We start from the raw sequence: 17,283 nt of genomic DNA on the forward strand, positions 1-17,283 counted from the left end.
CCTCTCCCGATGGCCTTGCGGGGTTGATAAGGAGCAGGATGTCTCAAGGTCTGGCTTGTGATGAATCAGCTCCTCCTGAACAGCTCCTGGTTGTTTGGAGATGAATGAATTCACCGTGGAGCAAGGTGAGAGCCGGCCCCAGGGTGTTCAGCCTTTGGAAAATGAAACTTCATGGACAGGCAAAGATTTTCCTGCACCTGGGGTTGCTGCTCCTGTGCAAAAACGCTCCAGAGGCTCTGGGCATTGTTTATGGCCTTCCTTTCATTTCTCACTTCAGAAAGTGAGTTGCTACAAACTCCACCAGTTTCATAAAAATTATGCTGAAATCCCCAGTTTTCCACTGTTGTGCTCTAAGTGTTTAAACTCTTCAGGATGTGGTTCTCCTGGATCCCTGGAAGTGCCCAAGGCCAGGTTGGACAGGGCTGGGAGCAGCTCTGGGACAGTGGAAGGTGTCCCTGCCCTGACAGAGGCTCGATTGGATGAGCTTTAAAATGCATTCCAACCCAAACTTTTCTGGGATCCTGTGAAGAGCCAAAATTAGGAGAGAGGACCAGAAATTACACAGTGAACCCAATTCCTGCAGCAGCTCGAAAAGATGATGTCACTTTACCAGAAATACGGAATAATTTCTCAACAAGGCAAAACCGAGGCCAGGTTTTGCTTTCACATCGAGACCTCTGCAGTTTCAAACTCACAGCAGGAAAAGTTCCAGGCCAGGCAAAGCAATTTGGGATGCAAGGGACTATTTAAAATAATTAAAATTAAATTAAAAAAATAAATAATAATGAAATTAAAAAATAATGAACTAGATGGCTTAAAGGCCATCCAAATGTGATGGGTTCAGGCCAACCACCCTGGCCTGCTACACAAAATCCTCCCTGGTACTCAAAACCCTCCTGCAATGACATCTCCTGGCTTCATGACTCATCCTTACAGCAAGAAGCTTCACCCAGAAAATCTGATGGGGGAGAATTGAGAAATTGTGCTTTTCCTAAACACCCCAAATCATTGCCTTCCTTGAAAACTGATTTTCCCTGCGCCATCTCTGTTCTATATTCCATCAGAGGGCACAGCCTTCAGCCTGAGAAGATGGGAAAGGACATTCCAGGGGATCCCAATCCCGAGGGCTCACACTGATCCTGCCCTGCTGGAGCTCGATGTGTCTCCTGGGGGATTTGCACCCCATGACTCTGAGTGCCTGGCCCAGCAAAGCTGTAAAACCCCTGGGTTTCTCACAACCCACGGCAAGGTTAAAATTACCCCAGAATTTCCAGACTCTTGTAGAGAGTGAGAGTTTCCCACATCCACCCCGAGGGCAGAGGGTGGGCACAGGGAGGGTTTTTTCCCCACCATTCAGCCTGGTGTTGGTGTCTCCTGCCTGATCTCAGCCCCACAAAAGGAGAGCCAGCACCGTCACTGGCTGTGGGCAGGAAAGAGGAATCGAGCAGACACCGGGCACCAGCGATGCTCCCCAGGACACACCCAGGAGACTCCCCCTCTTCCAGGAGAGACTGCTGCTGTGTCCTGCCCAACGGGGTGGAACCCCTCTCTCCTTTCTGATCCCATCCCCACATAATCCAGCTCTTGGCCATCACCCCACAGGGGCTGGTCCCCACAGCCACGAGCGGATTAAGGGAATTAAAGATGTCCATGGAGAAGGGCTGTGCTGGGGGCTCTGCAGCCACAACCCATGCTCCAGGCTTCCCTCAGACACTGGTTTTGGGGCTCAGCTCAGCCACGCTTGCTCCTTTCCCTCCCAGGGATCTGTTGGATGATGCTGTGTAGGACCATGGCTGGACATCAGGCAGGGCAGATCTTCACCCTTCTCCATCATCTCCATCATCCCGAGCTGCATCAGCAATGAACCTCCCTCCAACCATCACCATCTCTCCCTTTCCCCCCGCTTTTCCATCTCCTGCTCGGTGGGAAACACCACAGACCACCTTCCCCACCTTCCCCACCTTCCCAACCACGAGCCTCCTTCCTCCAGGCTCTCCTTGCCCTTGCTGCTGACACCACAACTGAACATTTCCCACTGATATTTCCTTCCTTGCCTTAAATGCAAGCAAATGGTCCCTTCCCTTCCCTTCTCCACCTGAAGACAGAGCTGAGAGGCTCTTTTCGTCTGTCCTTGGATCAGATCTCCTCCAGACCTCAGCATCTGCTCTAGGAAGGGCTGGAGGTCACATTGGTCATGAGCATTTAGGAGCACACATAGAAAACTTGGGTTGAGGCAGCAAAGCAAATCACCAGATTTGAAATATTCGGTATTTTTACAAAAGAGGTGTCCAGACCCTCCTCCAAAACAAAACCAGACAGTATTTCTGGGGCAGAGGTGTAAAAACATTCCCCAAAACGATCCCTCCTGCTATTTTCTAGCCGTGATCCCTGTGAAAACCAACCTGCCTTTTGCACCCTGCAGACCTGTCCATGAGCCAGATTTATCTCAGGGAGAAGTGGTTACTTCTTAAATACAGAACAGAAAGACACAGGCAGGGAATCACTTGTTTCAAACCACTGCTGCTTCCACATCCCTCAGTCCTCCCTCTGAAGCCCAACAGAAGAAAAAGCAGGAACCGTGGGATGCTGGAAACTGCTATTATTGAAATTAATTGCTCCAAAGATTAAAAATCTTGTTATTCTTTTGGGGTTTTGAGCAGCCTGGTCCCATGGAAGGTATTCCAGCCTCTAGGGAGAGGTTGGAATGAGATGAGCTTTAAGGTCCTTTCCAACCCAAATCCTTCCACGTTTCTGTGATTTGCATTTCTCTGAAAAACACCCAGCACAGAGTAAGGAGGTTTTACATAACCCACGTGAATTCTCCCAGCAAGAGCTGGAGCAGCTCTCCTGAACACCCAACTACATTCACACATTGGGGTGAAAAAGAAGGAAAAGGAATATTTCTCCAGCTTGGAGTATTTTTTTTAAACATCCCATTAAAAAGACCTCTGTGTGCAATGACCTGAAATACCCTCTTGTGTCTTCCCATTTCCATTTTAGAGCTGACACCAACTTCTTCTGAGGGAGAGCAGCAGAGGCCCAGGCTACCTGGTGGCTCTGGGTCACCCAGACCCACACAAAAAGCTCTGACTGATTTTTATGGCTCCTGGGTGCATCCAGGTGTTTCGTTATTACAAACAAATCACCGGCAATAAAAACATGTCAGAGCAGGACACAGCGCCTAAGCACGAGCAGACTGAGGGGGAAGGGAGGGGATTTCAGCCTGGACTCGGTTTCAGGCTTGGTCTCACAGCAAACCCAAAGTTCTGAACAAATATTTTTGTGTTTCTCCTCGTCCCTGTGTTCTCTTTGCTGCTGTGGCTTGGGTGGAGCCCGTTTCCATGAGCTGGGGCCTGGTGTTCAGGCAGAGACCTGCTGAGAGAGAGGACATCCCTCAAAGGCTGATTCTGCAAATGAAGTGGCTGTGACCTTTCCTGGGGTTTGGGGTCTTCTTTCCTTCCTGCAGCCAAGCCCAGCTTGAGGAAACCCTGCAGCTTCAGCCTCCTCACCCTCAGCTCTTCCCACCAGCTGCTCTTCCTCCTTCTGAAGGAGATGAGATGCTCAGAGCTGAGGAGGTGCCTTTGGCCCATCCTTGTGTCCCCTCCACAGGTCTGACCTCACGGTTTGGCCCTTGAACCAAGTCCCACCGTCCACCCAAACCAAAAGACAACTGAAAAGTGTCACATGAAACCATGTCAAAAAAAAACAGCCACAAAATGAGGCAGGGCCCTTGAGATCCACCAAAGCCAACTCTGGATGGGTTTTCCTGCCAGGTTTCCATCACAAATCATCATCCTTGGCCATAAAACCACCCAAGGGGGTATAAATCCCTTTGGAAAAGGAGGCAGGAGCCTCCATGCAGCTTTCCTGCCTTCCCAGGGGGGGAAGAGGAATCCTGCTGCCAGAGCCCTGTGGATGGAGGGGCTGCTCCCACGTTACAACACAGGAAGAGCCCGGAGGAGCTCGCTCTGGACAGGCTGCTGTGCTGAAACGGGGGCATTGAGCAATCAAACCAGTTGGAGAGGCTGGTGTCTAGAAATAAAAAGTGACTGTTTGTTTTCTAACGCCTCGAGAGGCGCCTGGGGGGCCGGTGCCAAGCGGGGGCAGGCTGGAGGAAGCAGCTGGAGCTGGTGGGTCCTGGATTCTCGAGCAGTTCAACTGTGAGCTGGGACCTGCCACTGACTTGTGGTTGCAGAGCGCTGGATGGAGGTGCCTGCAGAGCTTTTCCTCTTTCTCCAGGCTGAGTTGGGGTAAATCTCAGGATTTAGCTGGGGCAAATCTCGCCCTCCTCCTCCCCAGCCCATCAAACTTGTTCTTCACATAGATTTGGCACTAGGTAGCTCCTCACACTGGGTTTCAGGCATGTGGGAGGGGTGGGCAGACACTTGTTGTCCTCATGGACACCAAATCCTTCTCCTGAAGCCACCTCCAGTGGCATTTTTGGCATTTGGTGAGGGGTGTGTCCTGAGAAACTCCAGAAACACGGGATGCACGAGATTAATACAACCCAGGATATAAGCCAGCTAATTTTCTCCCAAAGAAAATGTTTTCCAGAGGCCCAACTGCCTTCCAGCCAAAAATCTCAGGAGAAAAGTTGGCTTTGAGCCCAAATCACAGCCCTGAGTCAGTGAACAAAACATCAAGGGGTCGCAGTGTTGATCACATCCCTTGCAGTACCTGGAAATCAAGATGTTCCCGTGGCCACCATGGAGTAGATGTCTTTAGGTTGGAAAAATCTTCGAAAATTCCCCTAAATTTCCTGCCCTGGTCCACCCTTCTCTGGCAGATGTCAGGAGGATTTGGTAAGAACATGGCTCCTTCCCAAATATTTTAGAGGGAAGCCTGTGTGTCCTGCAAGTTAAGGTTTCCTTCGTGGAAACCAAGCTCCACTCTCCTTCCTGTGTGGAACCTTCTGCTCCTGAAGGCTGGAGTTCAGCCTGGGCAGCTCCCAGAAATTCCTTTCCCATTCCCACAGGCCTTCCTGGGAAGCAAGTGGATATCTGGATATCAAGCAGGAGTTTGATGGTGCTGCTGCTCTGACTCCAGGTGTGGGAAACCACCAAAAAAAGCAGCAAGAATTTTGGGGAGGGCGATCTGAGCTTCTCATTTATGCTCCCCTACCCTGCTACACCAGAAGGGTCATTCAGTGGAGGGGATAAATCATCCTCAGGGTTTGGGAACAGGGTCCTCAGCCAAAAACTTGGGCCACTTTTGTGTCTTGCCAGCAGAGAAGCCCCTGACAGAGAGGAGCCGACACTGGCACTGAGGTTTCACTTCAGGGAGGTGACAGAGAGGAACCCAAATGAACAGAAACCAACGAAAGTATTTGAGTCACCAGTGGCCCAAAACCACCGAGACAGGGCACAGCTGCAGCAGCAGCTCCCTGGAGCTGCCCAGGGCCGGGCAAGGTGCAGGGATGGGTGTCTGGGATGCAGGGATGGGTGTCTGGGATGCAGGCACTGCCTTCTGGATTGGGGCACTCCCAGATCCCACCAGAGAGGGGTGGCAGTGCCATTCCTGCCTGGCTTGCAGGAAAAGTGAGATTCCTTCTGGAATTTCACAAAAGCCACGGTGACTCTGGGCCAGAGCACCCCTGTGTGAAATGGATGCATTTACCTTGAAATCTGTTCTGGAACTTCAGCCTCAAAGGTTTCCTCATGGATTGAAGGATGGGGAAATCCAGTTTAGGTCTAAACTCAGGCCAAATCCAGGCATTAAACCTAAGCCAAAGACTTCTGCAAGCCCTAACTGAGCTTAAACGGGACCCCTGCCCACCCTGTTACTCTTCTTGTATCCCACTGGCTCCTTCCCACTTCCTCCTCACCCACCAGCTATTTCCTCTTGGAATCTCTTTGGGATGCTTAAGGTCCCAAACCAAGCTCTGAGACACGCTGACAACATTAAAAATAAGCAGTGCAATAAAAGTCACCTCAGCTCCCCACGGCTCTTCAGCGGTCTGGGGTGGAAATTGAAAGAGCTCTGGGTGGGAGCAGGTGGCTCCAGGCGAGCACAAGGTGGTGGTTTCTGGGGAAGGACTTGGCCCTGCACACGTGGGGAAACCACGAGTGGGGTTTTTGGTGTCCCAGGCTCCAGCCCATCCTGTGTTTCACGTGTTGTTCCAGCACAGCCCACAGCGGGTACCTCGCTCCCACCTCCACCCTGCCAGGCCCCACAGGAGGGGAGGCTCCTCGCCTTCCCAGGGAGCAGCGAGGGCTGGAGCAGGATGAAAAGCCCTGGGATCCTCAGGAAGAGCAGAGAAGGGCTGAGCAGTGCTCACAGTGCACCTACAGCTGCCATCCCCACCTCTGTGGCGCAGCATCCCGTAGGAGCTTACAGGAGCTGGGGTCTCCTTTGCCTTTAGGATCCTGGAGCATCCTAAAAAACCTCGGTGTGCAGGCAGCTCTTCTCACAAGCACCAAATCCAGGTGCAGAGGATGTGCACAAGGGCACAGGCACGACCAGGAGCATCCCACCAACAGGGCTGGGGCAAGGATGGAGGGACTCCCTTAATCCTCATGTTTGATCACAAAGTTCAAGCTGGTTCTCCCATTTCAGGGCATGCCCCTAGACCAGACCCCTAAGAAATCTGGATGGAGAGGTGTCCTGGTTTCTGCTGGGGCACAGTTCATTTTCTTCTCAGTGGGGATGAGCAGTTTTATTGTGCATCACTCGCTTCCCTTCGCTTTCATTGCTCTTTCCTTCTCATTACAATTACTGTATTTTATATTTTTATAATTGGAATCTCTGAACGGTTTGCATTGGAAGGGAACTTAAAACTCATCCCATTCCAGCCCCTGTCATGGGCAGGGACACCTTCCACTACCCCAGATTGTTCCAAGCACCATCAAACCTTGCCTTGAGTATTTCCAGGGATGGGGCAGCCACAGCTTCCCTGGGCAACCTGTGCCAAAGCCTCCCCACCCTCACAGGGAAGAATTTCTTCCCAAAGTAAAGAATTTCTTCCAAAAATTGAACTGTTCTCAATCCAGAAGGTTTTTCTTTCCAATTCCCCTCCCCCTGAAGGGGTAACAGGGAACGAGGGTCAGCTGGGATTACACCACGAGAGGACAGTGGGGAAATGCTCCCATTTCCCACGGGAAAAGGGAAAGAGGAAGTTTTTGGACACAGCCATAAAAAACTGCCTCCACCCTATGACCCTGAAGCATCAGACCCAGCTCAGTGCTGTGGCAGATGAGCAGGGACACATCTTCCTCCTCCCTGGAATGAAGGCTCTCCAAGTGATCCCACTTACATTACAGGATTTTGACTCATTCCTTTCCTGCCTGGAGATGAATCCAGGAAGTTCTGGAAGAGGAAGGAGGTGACACAGGCTTAACACAGACCTCACCACAGGTAAAACCAAATCAGGGGCAAGTCAGAGGTCCCAGATTCACCCCATCAGCTCCGAGACCCCACTCATTGCACCCAAAAACCACATTGCAAGAGAAATACAAAATATAGCACTTTAATTGCAGACAGATATAAAAATTTACCAAAAAAAAAAATTAATAAACCTCAGGCACACAATAAATAGGCAGCTTTGGTGGCACACACACATGTGCAGTCCTGCTTTGGGAGGCAGCAGCAGCTCCCCAGAGCTGGGGCCATACACAGAGGCTGTGAAAATGAGGATTTACACATGGATGACACTGCCTGGACACGCTTGGGAGAGCCCCACACGTGTGTTTGGGAGGGTGAAGCCAAGCTATTCACACTATGCTGCAATCTTGAAAAATCAAAATTCTAGATATTTATATAAACTCTGGCTCTGGTCAGGAAAAATTAAGATTCCTAGGTTTTCATATTCAATATTTACATATAGAATCTCTGCGTCGGTTTCCAAACTTCAATCCACTTTGGCATGAAAGAGAAACACATAAATCTCACAGCAAAAATAAAGATTTCATAAAAAATAAAGGATTTCAGGAGTTCTCTTTGGGAGGCACACCCTGCCTTCCATCAGCAGGACTCTCTGAAGAGGGAAAGCTGATTCCTGGATATAATTTCCAAAATTTGAGCACTCTAAGGCTTTTCCAAGAGTCACCTCCTATCAAATTGCTGCTCTCAGCAAGGTCTGAGTTGCAGATTGTTGGGGCAGGTGGTTACAGCAGTTGATTTTTGGTTCTGCTTGACTGGCCATTAACAAAGGCAACACAAAGCAAAGCCAGCCCTGACCTTCCTGCACGGCTTGGATGCCCCTTGTCCCCCCAGCCAGGAGCTATAGACAGTCCTGGGACTAGAAAAGTCACTTTTATCATAAATTGTTTACAGGACGAACACTGAACACCCAACCTATTTGCTCACAGCAATTTTCACCACTGGAAACAGCAAAGAACAAAACCCAACTTTCAAAAAAAAAAAACCAAAATAAAATAAAATCCAACAAAACAAAGGGATTTTTAGGCACTCATGGGACTAATGTGGGTCTGGATAAGCCCAGACTAGCAGGCTGTGAGGGGAGCAGGGCTCAGACTGCAATCTGCTGGTTCTCGCGGAAGAGCGGCCGCGTGGCGCAGACGTCCTGGAAGATGCGATAGCCCTGCTCGTGCTGGGGCTCCTCAGCCATGGGGAGCATGGGGCTGGAGCTGCAGCTCTTCCCAGCCTCGTCCACCACCTGCCTCAGGTACAGCTGCTCCACCTGGGACAGAAGAAGAAGGTCAGGAATTGATGAAGGTCCTCTTTGGACATCTCCTGCTGCTCCATCCAGCAGAGATGGGGTGGGGGACACAGAGCAGAGCACAGGTGGCCAAGTCCTGCCAGGACAGCAGCTCTGACTCCACAAGCACCTCCAGGAATAAAGGAGCAGCCCCAGGAGCTCCTGCCAGCAGGGATATTGAGGTGCAAGGACAGGCTGGGGGATGTCCCAGCTCATCCAGGGTGACCCACTGGGGCAGACACCCAAGACAGCACAAGGTGACAAGGTCAGAAGTTGTGCAGGAGGCACAGGACCAGTCTCTGATCTTGTAAAATCCTCACAGGTCCTCACAAGGTCTCTGCTTGCTCAGGTGGGGATGCCACACGCTCCCTGTGCCCTCCCTGTCACACCCCTGCTGCCACAGCCTGGTTGGCCCAAGAGGCTCCAGGAGCCCCCTGCCCTGAGCCTTTTCAATCCAAAAACTGCTGCAGCTTCTCCAAGGAGAAGTTTGTGACCAGAGCCATGAGGACTGACCCCACATCCCACCCTCTCCTTCACCCTCCTCAGGTTTCCCAACCCCACTGCTGCCAATCACGGCTGTCGGCCACATCACTGACAGATCTTAAATCTAAAATCACTCCAAGGATTCGCTTCCCCATTTCCCACTGGAAAAGGCAGAAGTCCCAGTGCCAGCACAGGATCAGGAGGAAAAGTAAAGATTTCCCTGCCATCCACAGAGCTTGTGACATTAGGGAGTTTCATTTGCAAACCCAACTCCAGGAATTTGATCATCAGCAGCCCAAGCACCTCTCAGGAGGCTGTGGACAAGCACCACATTTACACCCCAAATCCAGGCACCCAAATGCCCCGTGGCTCCAAGGACTGGAGCTCTGCTGGCAGAATTCCCACCTTGTCTGGGTCCCTTTTTCTCCCAGCCCCCCGTACCTGGACGAGGATGAGTTTACACCTCAGCGGCACCGCGTCTGGGAACTCCTCCCCAAAGCACAGCATGACTCTGCTGTCTGGGAAGCGACCCTGGTTGTTGTAGTACTGCTGCAGCTCTGCAAGGACACAGGAAAACTTGGAATTTGCCCTCCAGAGGCTGCCAGCCTTTGTTACACATCCCCGGGATCAAACACCCCACAAGGAAGCTGTGGGCTCCAATTCAACTTTGGAATTTGCCACATGACCCAGAACACCACATTATTCCTTCCTAGGCCTGGTAGTGTCACCTGCTCATCCAGAGCCCTTGGGAACCCAGCAGTGATGGCTCCAAAGTGGTGCAAGGAGAAAAGGGTTCCACCCTTTCAACCCCACACAAGAGGCTCTCACACTGGCTTCAAGCTCCAGAAACCCCTCGTGCATTGTCCCCAAGGCTTTGGGATCCCAGAACTGGATTCTCAGAATTTTGGATTCCCAGAATTGCCTCAGCTTTTCCAGGAAGTTTCTGGCCAGAGCCATAGGGACTATCCCTGTTATCCCATCCCCTCCTGAAGGCTTCCCAACCCCAAACCACTGCCATCCAGGGTTGTCTGATCTCAGCCACATCTGCTGGCTGATCCTCTCCAATCACCCAATGCAGGGATTTATTTCCCCCAGGGAAGAGCAGAAGCCCCAACACCAAAAAGCAGGAGGCTGCTACAAACCTCGGAAGAACAAGTTGGTGTCAAAGATCTTCACCACCCCATCCCGGTCCAGTTTGTTGGGCCTGTCCTTGTAGGCCATGGTGTTGCCGCTCCAGAAGACCCTGCCCTGGCACAGCCTCTTGATGAAGATGCCCTGCTTGTTGCTGTGCAGGAGGACACCCCTCTCCAGGTGCCCAAAGAGCTTCCTGGTGATCTGCTTCTGGCGGTCGTTCTGGATGGCGTCGGCCGAGGGGAACCGGACGTGCTCCAGGGCATCGGGGGCGTAGAGCTTCTCCCCGTGGCCCGAGGGCTGGCCCAGGCTGATCCTGCAGCCCTCAGAGCACGAGGTGCTGACGTGGCCCACCAGCCTCCCGCTGTAGTAGAAGCTGATCACCATCTGGGAATAACCTGGGAGGTGATGGACGGGCACGTCTCATCAGGAAAGGACAAACCTGCTCCTCACCGCCATGCCCAAATCCCAAATTCCCTGGGAGTGACTCTGTCTTGGTGGAGGGACATCTTCCCCAGCATGGTCCAGGGCTGACCAGCAAGTGAGAGCTCCCAGTATTGCAGGATCATGGAAAGGTTGGGGTTGGAAGGGACCTCTGGAGATCACCCAGCCCAAGCCCCCTGCCCAAGCAGGGTCACCTGGAGCAGGTGACACAGGAACAAGCCCAGGTGGGGTTGGGATGTCTCCAGAGGGGAAAATTCCACAATTCCCTGGGCAGCTGTTCCTACACTCTGACAACCCCCGTGGGAAGTTCTTCCTCGTGTTAAGGTGGAACTTTTTACGGCCACTAAATAAATGAACCTCTTCCTCCTGCCTTTGCTCCACACTCCCCCCAGGCCATGGGGGGATCCCCCCCATTCCAAAGGCTGATCCCAGCATCCCAAACAAGTGTTCTCTGCCCCCTCATCACCAGGCAGGATTCATCCCAGCATGGAAAAGTGGATAATCAGGAGGCTACAGCACCTCCTAAAGCCAAATCAGAGCCTCCCTCTGATTTGGGGGACAGAGTCAGAGCCACCTCCTGCCACCACAGAGAGAGAGGGGCAGCTGCTGGCCAGGTGAGGTGCCTTACCTGAGTGATACTGCTCGTAGCTGGAGTATCCATTCATCAGGGGCAACGCTGTGGGCACAGAAAGCCAAGCTGAGCCTGCATTCCCAGCTCCCAGATCCCAATCCCCCAGTTCCCCCCACCAGCCCACTCACTTTCTGTCCCAAATTTCCCAGCTCCCACACAGGAAATGCCAGCAAAAGCTCCCAGCTGGATTCCTCCATTCTTCTTAATAAGGAAGATAAAATAAACCGCTCCCCGTTCCGTATCTCCGCACAGGAAGACTTTTCCTGCCCCAAAAGTCTCCCAAATACCACACAAGCTGTTGGCTACTTACCAGGGCTGGGCTGCTGCACCCACCAGTCAGGTATTGGGGGGTTCCTGCAGGTCTCCTGGGGGGGTGAGGGGCTCCTCTTGATGATCCCCAGGTATTCATCCACGCAGGAGGGCTGTGGGACAGCAGACACCGGCATCAGAGCAGGTTTGATGCCTCCAGCAAGGGAAGAGTCCAAATGGCAATGCCAACCAATTTTTGGAGGTTGGAAAGATCAAGCGTGGCATTGGCCAGGTTGAACATTTGAATAAGACCCTCAGGAGCCACCGAGGGGAAGCAGCCAGGTGTGACAAGGGGCACAGAGCTGTGCCAGGCTCCATCCCCAGCTGGATGCTCACGGACAGCAGGAGCCAACATCAGAATCTGGTGCTGGCTCACCCGAACGAGCTGCACATCCAACACTGCAGCTTTGCAGATGGAATTTTGGGCAGGCAGAGCTCGAGCAGACAGCTTGAGCCAACCACTCCACCTGCAGCCAAGGTGAGGCCTCACCTCTTTGATGAGGTCATCGATGGCAGAGGAGCTGCAGTCCATCTCAGTGACTTCATTCAGGCTGCTCCCGCTGGCAATCCCTGCTTTGCCTGCAAGGAGAGGTGGGGCTGCAGTGAGAACACCCACACTTGCCAAGCACAGCTCATCCCGAAGGGTTTTAGAAACCTTTCACCCAGTGAAAGTTATGAAACTGAGAACTACAGCAGAGCCATGTCACAGCACCTTGGAGAGGCTCACAGCCTCTCCAGAGTTGCTTTTTGGGGCCAAAAATCACTTTACAGCTCATTGCCCCCTTGCACGGGGACCAGCAGCATGAAAAATCAAAAGCCTGGCTGGTGGCAGAGACAGAGCTGGAGCAGAGGAGAGGATTTGGGGGTTTTTTGAGCACCCCAGAGACTGGGGCTGGGGCTGCTGCTTCTCCTTTTCCCACCAGCCACCCCAGTGCAGTGGTGCTGCTGGTGGGAACCTGCAGTGCCATTTGCATAGTGGCAGCCCAGCCCCTGTGTGAACGGGCTGGAGGGGACAGAGAGGCTAAAGGCAGATTTCCTGACTGCAAAATCATTCTTTTTTTTGCAAGTTTTCAAGTTAAAAAAAAAGGACAGAGCACACAGGCTCCCCTAACCACAACTAGAGTTATAGTTAGTGTGACCTGAGCCACACCAGACATCAGAGCAGCTCTCTGCAAAATTATTGCTCCTCCAGCAAGAAGAGGGATTTATTGCAGCTCTCCACCATCCTCACAGGGCAGGGGTTGGGAGGAGAAAAAAGGTTGAGGCTCATGTCCCTCCCCCAGGCAGGGAAGGTGGAATTTGCCCCTACAACATCCTTAGGGGATGGGAGCTTCCACGAGGCTGCAGCTGTCCCTGTTTCCTCAGGGTTTAAGGGATTAAAAAACCCAAGCCTGGCCTTTCTCCTCCCCTCCCTGTCACCCCAGGGGACACCTGCAAAGCAGGACAAGCAAAGAGCCAGAGCCCAGAGCAGGGGCTGGCCAGAAAGCCCTGATCAGGTGCAGGGCTGCGGGCACAGGATGGAGCCACAGCAGGGCTCAGTCCTCTCCTGGGGAACTCACACTTCTGCTCCTCCTCTGGCACGATCCTATAGACCTTGTAGGGCTCGGAGATGTCCAGCTGGGACCTGTCTGTCACCTCCTCAAAGTCAGGGCTCTTGTTCAGAGCGCAGCGAAGCCGCGTCTTCCATGTGGCCGGCTCCGCTTTGTCACCTTCCTTGAACTTGCCTTTGAAAACAGCCCAGGCCTAAAGCAAAGAATAAAAAAGAAACCTATGAAAATCCTCCCTGTGAGCTCTACAAAGCCTCTCAAGGAGGAAGATCTGGGGTTGGGGAGAGCATTTTGCATCTTGCACCCTCTCAGGCATCTCTTGGGGATTTGCTGTTTCACTCCTAGACTGCGGCCGCCTGCACAGCCGCCACACCTGGGGGATTTCTGGGGGTGCAGAGCTGCACTACCTGCCTCAGAAATGCAAAGAAAGTCTTTTAAAAGCCAGGTTTTCAAAAAAGCACAGGTCAAAATCATCGTGTGTGGGTTCACTTCCGCACCTACGAGCTGCTGGAAACACGAGGAACCGCTGCTCAATTAAAAATCAAAATAAATCTCGTTTTCCAGCTCCTGACTAACAAATTAATAAATAAATAAATAAATAAATAAATAAACTGCTTACTCTAAGACCAGAATATAATTTGTGCTTTTGGTAGGAGAACACATTTTACCACCAAAGGAAGAATGAAAAATACTATATATTTTTAAATATACATATTGATTTCTTTTATAGATATTTCTATATTTTCAGAGAGCTGAATTCAAGGCTATCCTCATAACTCAGTGCTCCCAAACCAGTGGTTACTGAAATTAAACTCCTTCACCAGTACAGGTACTTGGAAGTGAGGTCAGAGGGAAGGGAATTCCTGGGGAAGACCTGGGTATTTTGTTCCAGGATGGAATTTTCCCATTTTTTCCAAACCTGGAAACCCCCCTTTCAGTGAAATCCTTCCTTCCCACCTGCAGAGTCTTTTCAGGTTATTTTTTAAATATATATAAATCCAGCATTTCATCAAGGGAAGCTGATGAGAAGTTTAGAGCAGGTCAAAAGCTGCTTCTCACGTCACACCTGGATTCAAAGATGCTGAAAACAAACCCAAAACAGGTCCTAACTTCTGATAAAAAGGAATAAATCATCCCAAAAAAAAAACCCAGAGACAGCATGGCCACATCCCACCAGGGGACAAAACCAGCATCACAGAGCCCAGGAACCACTGAGAAAAGGCACCAACCACCTGTCCCTACCTTGAAAATAGAAGCATCCACCTCCTGGTTGTAGTCCTGCTTCCCGGCGTGCTTCCAGGGGATGCGGAACATGGATTTCTGCTCGTTCTCCCAGATGAGCCCCGGGTAGAGCTCGCTGTCGATCTGCTCGATCAGCCACTGCCGCAGCCGCCTGCCGCCGTTCCGGTCACACATCCTGCGGGGCCAGAGGGGTCCAGGCCCTGTCAGCTCCCCCAGCTCCATCCCAGCACTGCTGGGCCAGCAGGGATTGGGCTGGTTTGTGTAGAAGCAGGGTTTGCCCCGTGCTCAGCTGGCCATGGCACCGCCTGCAGCTTTTGGAAGCTCCACGTGCCAATGTTTGCCCGTGGAAACCCTCATCTTCAAGGTCCCTTCCAACCCAAACCCTTCTGGGATTCCTCAATTCTGTAATTCTAGGATTAAAATATCCCCCACCCCACCCCTTGTTTCTTTTAAAATGAAGCAAAAAAACCCAACAAAATCAAGGCAATTTCCTTCTGAGTTACTACAAACTCTTCCTCCAGCTCTACCAAAGTTCCGCTCCCAGAAGCGGCTGACTCAGTGCTCTGCTTATTCCTATTTTGCTGCAGGATAAATCACAGAGGAAGCAGATGGATGGGGATTAAAGCCCCCAGCTGTGCTGTCACCTGAGCAAGTGACACTTGCCCAACCTGGGGTGCCAGAGCTGCTCTTGGCACGAGGATTTGTCCCGGAGGGGGCAGCAGCTCCTCTCACCAGGCACTATTTGGGGAGCAGCTGCCAGCCCCAAACTGCATCCCGAATCCTCACAGGGATAAAGGAACACGCAACCGCTGGAAGCAAAGTGCCAGGCTCGACCCTCCCTGCCACCTCCACGGCGTGACAGCAGCTGGGCCTGGCAGAAGTGACCAGCAGACCCTGAATCAACTTTCCAGGCATTTGGGGCTCTAAATTTTACTGGGCTGCCTCTCCCTCTTTCGTTTGTAATTTACTGCCCCAGTTGGAAGATTTTTGGGGAGGAAACAAGGATGCTCCCAGCCCAGCCTAAGAGGCAGCGCTCCCTGCTTACTCTGCTCCCACCAGCTCAGTGTCACCAAATTCCATGTCCTCTCACTGACCAGCAGGACACAGAGATGGCTCTGGCCACTCAGAGCACAGCCCCTGTTTTTTAGGGGTGGTGGGCAGCCAAAACATCACGGAGGGCACGGCTCTGGATGCCCCAAAGGATGCCACAGCTCGTCCCTGGAGGAACGGGAGCACACGCAGCCTCTCTGGGGGCTGCAGCACCCAACCTGATCGATGCCAAAAGGGAAGAACCCGAGAAATCCCGCAGAAACGGGACACTCCTAAATCACCCCGTCTTCTAGAAAGCTTCTTCCCATCACCGCCGGAGCTGCATCTCCCTCCCCGAGAGGGACTCGCACTCTCGGGACAAGGTCAAGGAGCGCTGTCCCTGTCCCGGGCTGGCAGCGGCAGCCCCGCACCGACACCCGCGGCTCCAACCCGCCCGTGCCGGGCTCTGCGAGCCGCGGCGAGCTCGGTCCGTGCGCAGGGCACCACGAGATGGGGGCTCCCCGCATCCCTGCCAAGCCCCTGCCCTTCTCCGCAGCCCTGCGGGGAACCGGGGCAGCGCTCGGGACCTGCCCCTGCCCTTCCGCCGCTCGGGGCCGGTGCCCTCCCGGTGTCCTCACAGAGGATGCCGCTACAGGACGCTGTCCCGCGGCAGATCCTTGGGACAGGGGATGCCGGTGCCGGTTCCTGCCCACCCAGGAGGGATGCCGGTGTTTGTCACGGTCCCGATCGTCCCACAGGGGATGCCGGTACCTGTTTCCCGGCCGCTCCCGGTGCGGGTCCCGTTTCCACGCTCCCGTTCCCGGTGCCGCGCCCGCGGATCCCCCCCGCGCTCATCTTATATACCAGCGCGATAATGAGGCCACGCCCACTGACACGCCTCCTTCACGCTCCACCAATCAGCGGCTCCGCCCCTTCCCGCCCTACCCAATGAGGAGGCGGGGCCATGAGGGGCCGACCAATGAGGAGCGTCGCGGCGGGGCGCGCGCCGCGGTTTCTCTTAAAGCGAGGCTTTCCTCGAAATCAGCTGACCGGGAGGGGGCGGGGCCTGGGAGGGGGCGGGGCCTGGGGAGGGGGCGTGGTTTCCCCGCCCCTGTCCCGGGTCTGTCCCGGTCCGTTCGGTCCCGTCGTTCCCGGTCCCAAATGAATCCATTCCCAGTTCCAAGCCAGCTTCCCCAGTTCCCGAGCTCAGACGCAGACTGGTCCATTTCCAGCCTCAGATCAGTCCATCCCCAGCCTCAGACCAGTATCCCCAGCCCCAGATCAATCCATCCTCAGTGTATCCCCCAGTAAACCTCCCCAGTTCCACACCAGCCTCCCCAGTCCCAGACTGGTCACTCTCCAGTCCCAGGTCATTCTATCCCCAATCCCAAATCAGCCTTCCCAGTCCCAGACCAGTGTCCCCAGTCCCAGATCAATCCATCCTCAGTGTATCCCCCAGTAAACCTCCCCAGTTCCACACCAGACTCTCCAGTTCCACACCAGTCTCCCCAGTCCCAGACTGGTCACTCCCCAGTCCCAGGTCATTCTATCCCCAATCCCAAATCAGCCTTCCCAGTCCCAGACCAGTGTCCCCAGCCCCAGCTCAGTCCATTCCCACTCCCAGGCTGCTTTCTCCAGTCCCAGACTGCTCCATCCCCAGTCCCAGTTTAGTCCACCCCCAGGCAATCCCCAGCTCCTTTCTGCATCAACCCCAGTCCCGAATCATTCCCTCCTTCCCTGCCCCAGCAGTTCCCACTGTTCCCAGTTTGGATTTGGTGTCCTGACTGTGCCCCAGCCCAGCCAAACCCAGC

The 17,283-nt window shown here is 53.2% G+C and overlaps 1 protein-coding gene across 2 annotated transcripts; it reads right to left on the reverse strand.

The window, feature by feature from the left end:
• Positions 1 to 7,449: 7,449 nt before the first annotated feature.
• Positions 7,450 to 16,349, reverse strand: IRF8 (interferon regulatory factor 8). Of its 2 annotated transcripts, XM_058846208.1 has the most exons (9): positions 16,244 to 16,349; positions 14,444 to 14,618; positions 13,214 to 13,397; positions 12,145 to 12,233; positions 11,656 to 11,767; positions 11,343 to 11,390; positions 10,282 to 10,668; positions 9,581 to 9,696; positions 7,450 to 8,638 (listed from the first exon to the last, which is right to left on the reverse strand). In XM_058846208.1, the coding sequence occupies exons 2-9, from the start codon at positions 14,615 to 14,617 to the stop codon at positions 8,468 to 8,470; spliced, it is 1,281 nt and encodes a 426-aa protein (XP_058702191.1). In that variant the 5' UTR covers position 14,618; positions 16,244 to 16,349; the 3' UTR covers positions 7,450 to 8,467. The 2 variants fall into 2 exon arrangements, with proteins under 2 accessions (XP_058702191.1, XP_058702190.1); XM_058846207.1 differs by lacking the exon at positions 16,244 to 16,349 and having other exon boundaries at positions 14,444 to 14,639.
• Positions 16,350 to 17,283: the final 934 nt, after the last annotated feature.

This window comes from Poecile atricapillus, chromosome 10 (assembly GCF_030490865.1).
Source record: "Poecile atricapillus isolate bPoeAtr1 chromosome 10, bPoeAtr1.hap1, whole genome shotgun sequence".
NCBI classification, from domain to species: Eukaryota; Metazoa; Chordata; class Aves; order Passeriformes; family Paridae; genus Poecile; species Poecile atricapillus.

Excerpts from the sequence above, each read along its gene's own strand:
- IRF8 (XM_058846208.1), bottom strand. The coding sequence starts at position 14,617 with ATGTGTGACCGGAACGGCGGCAGGCGGCTGCGGCAGTGGCTGATCGAG. Across the intron at positions 13,398-14,443 it reads TGGATGCTTCTATTTTCAAG|GCCTGGGCTGTTTTCAAAGG; the intron begins GTAGGGACAGGT and ends TCTTTGCTTTAG. Across the intron at positions 11,391-11,655 it reads GGTGCAGCAGCCCAGCCCTG|CGTTGCCCCTGATGAATGGA; the intron begins GTAAGTAGCCAA and ends CTGTGCCCACAG.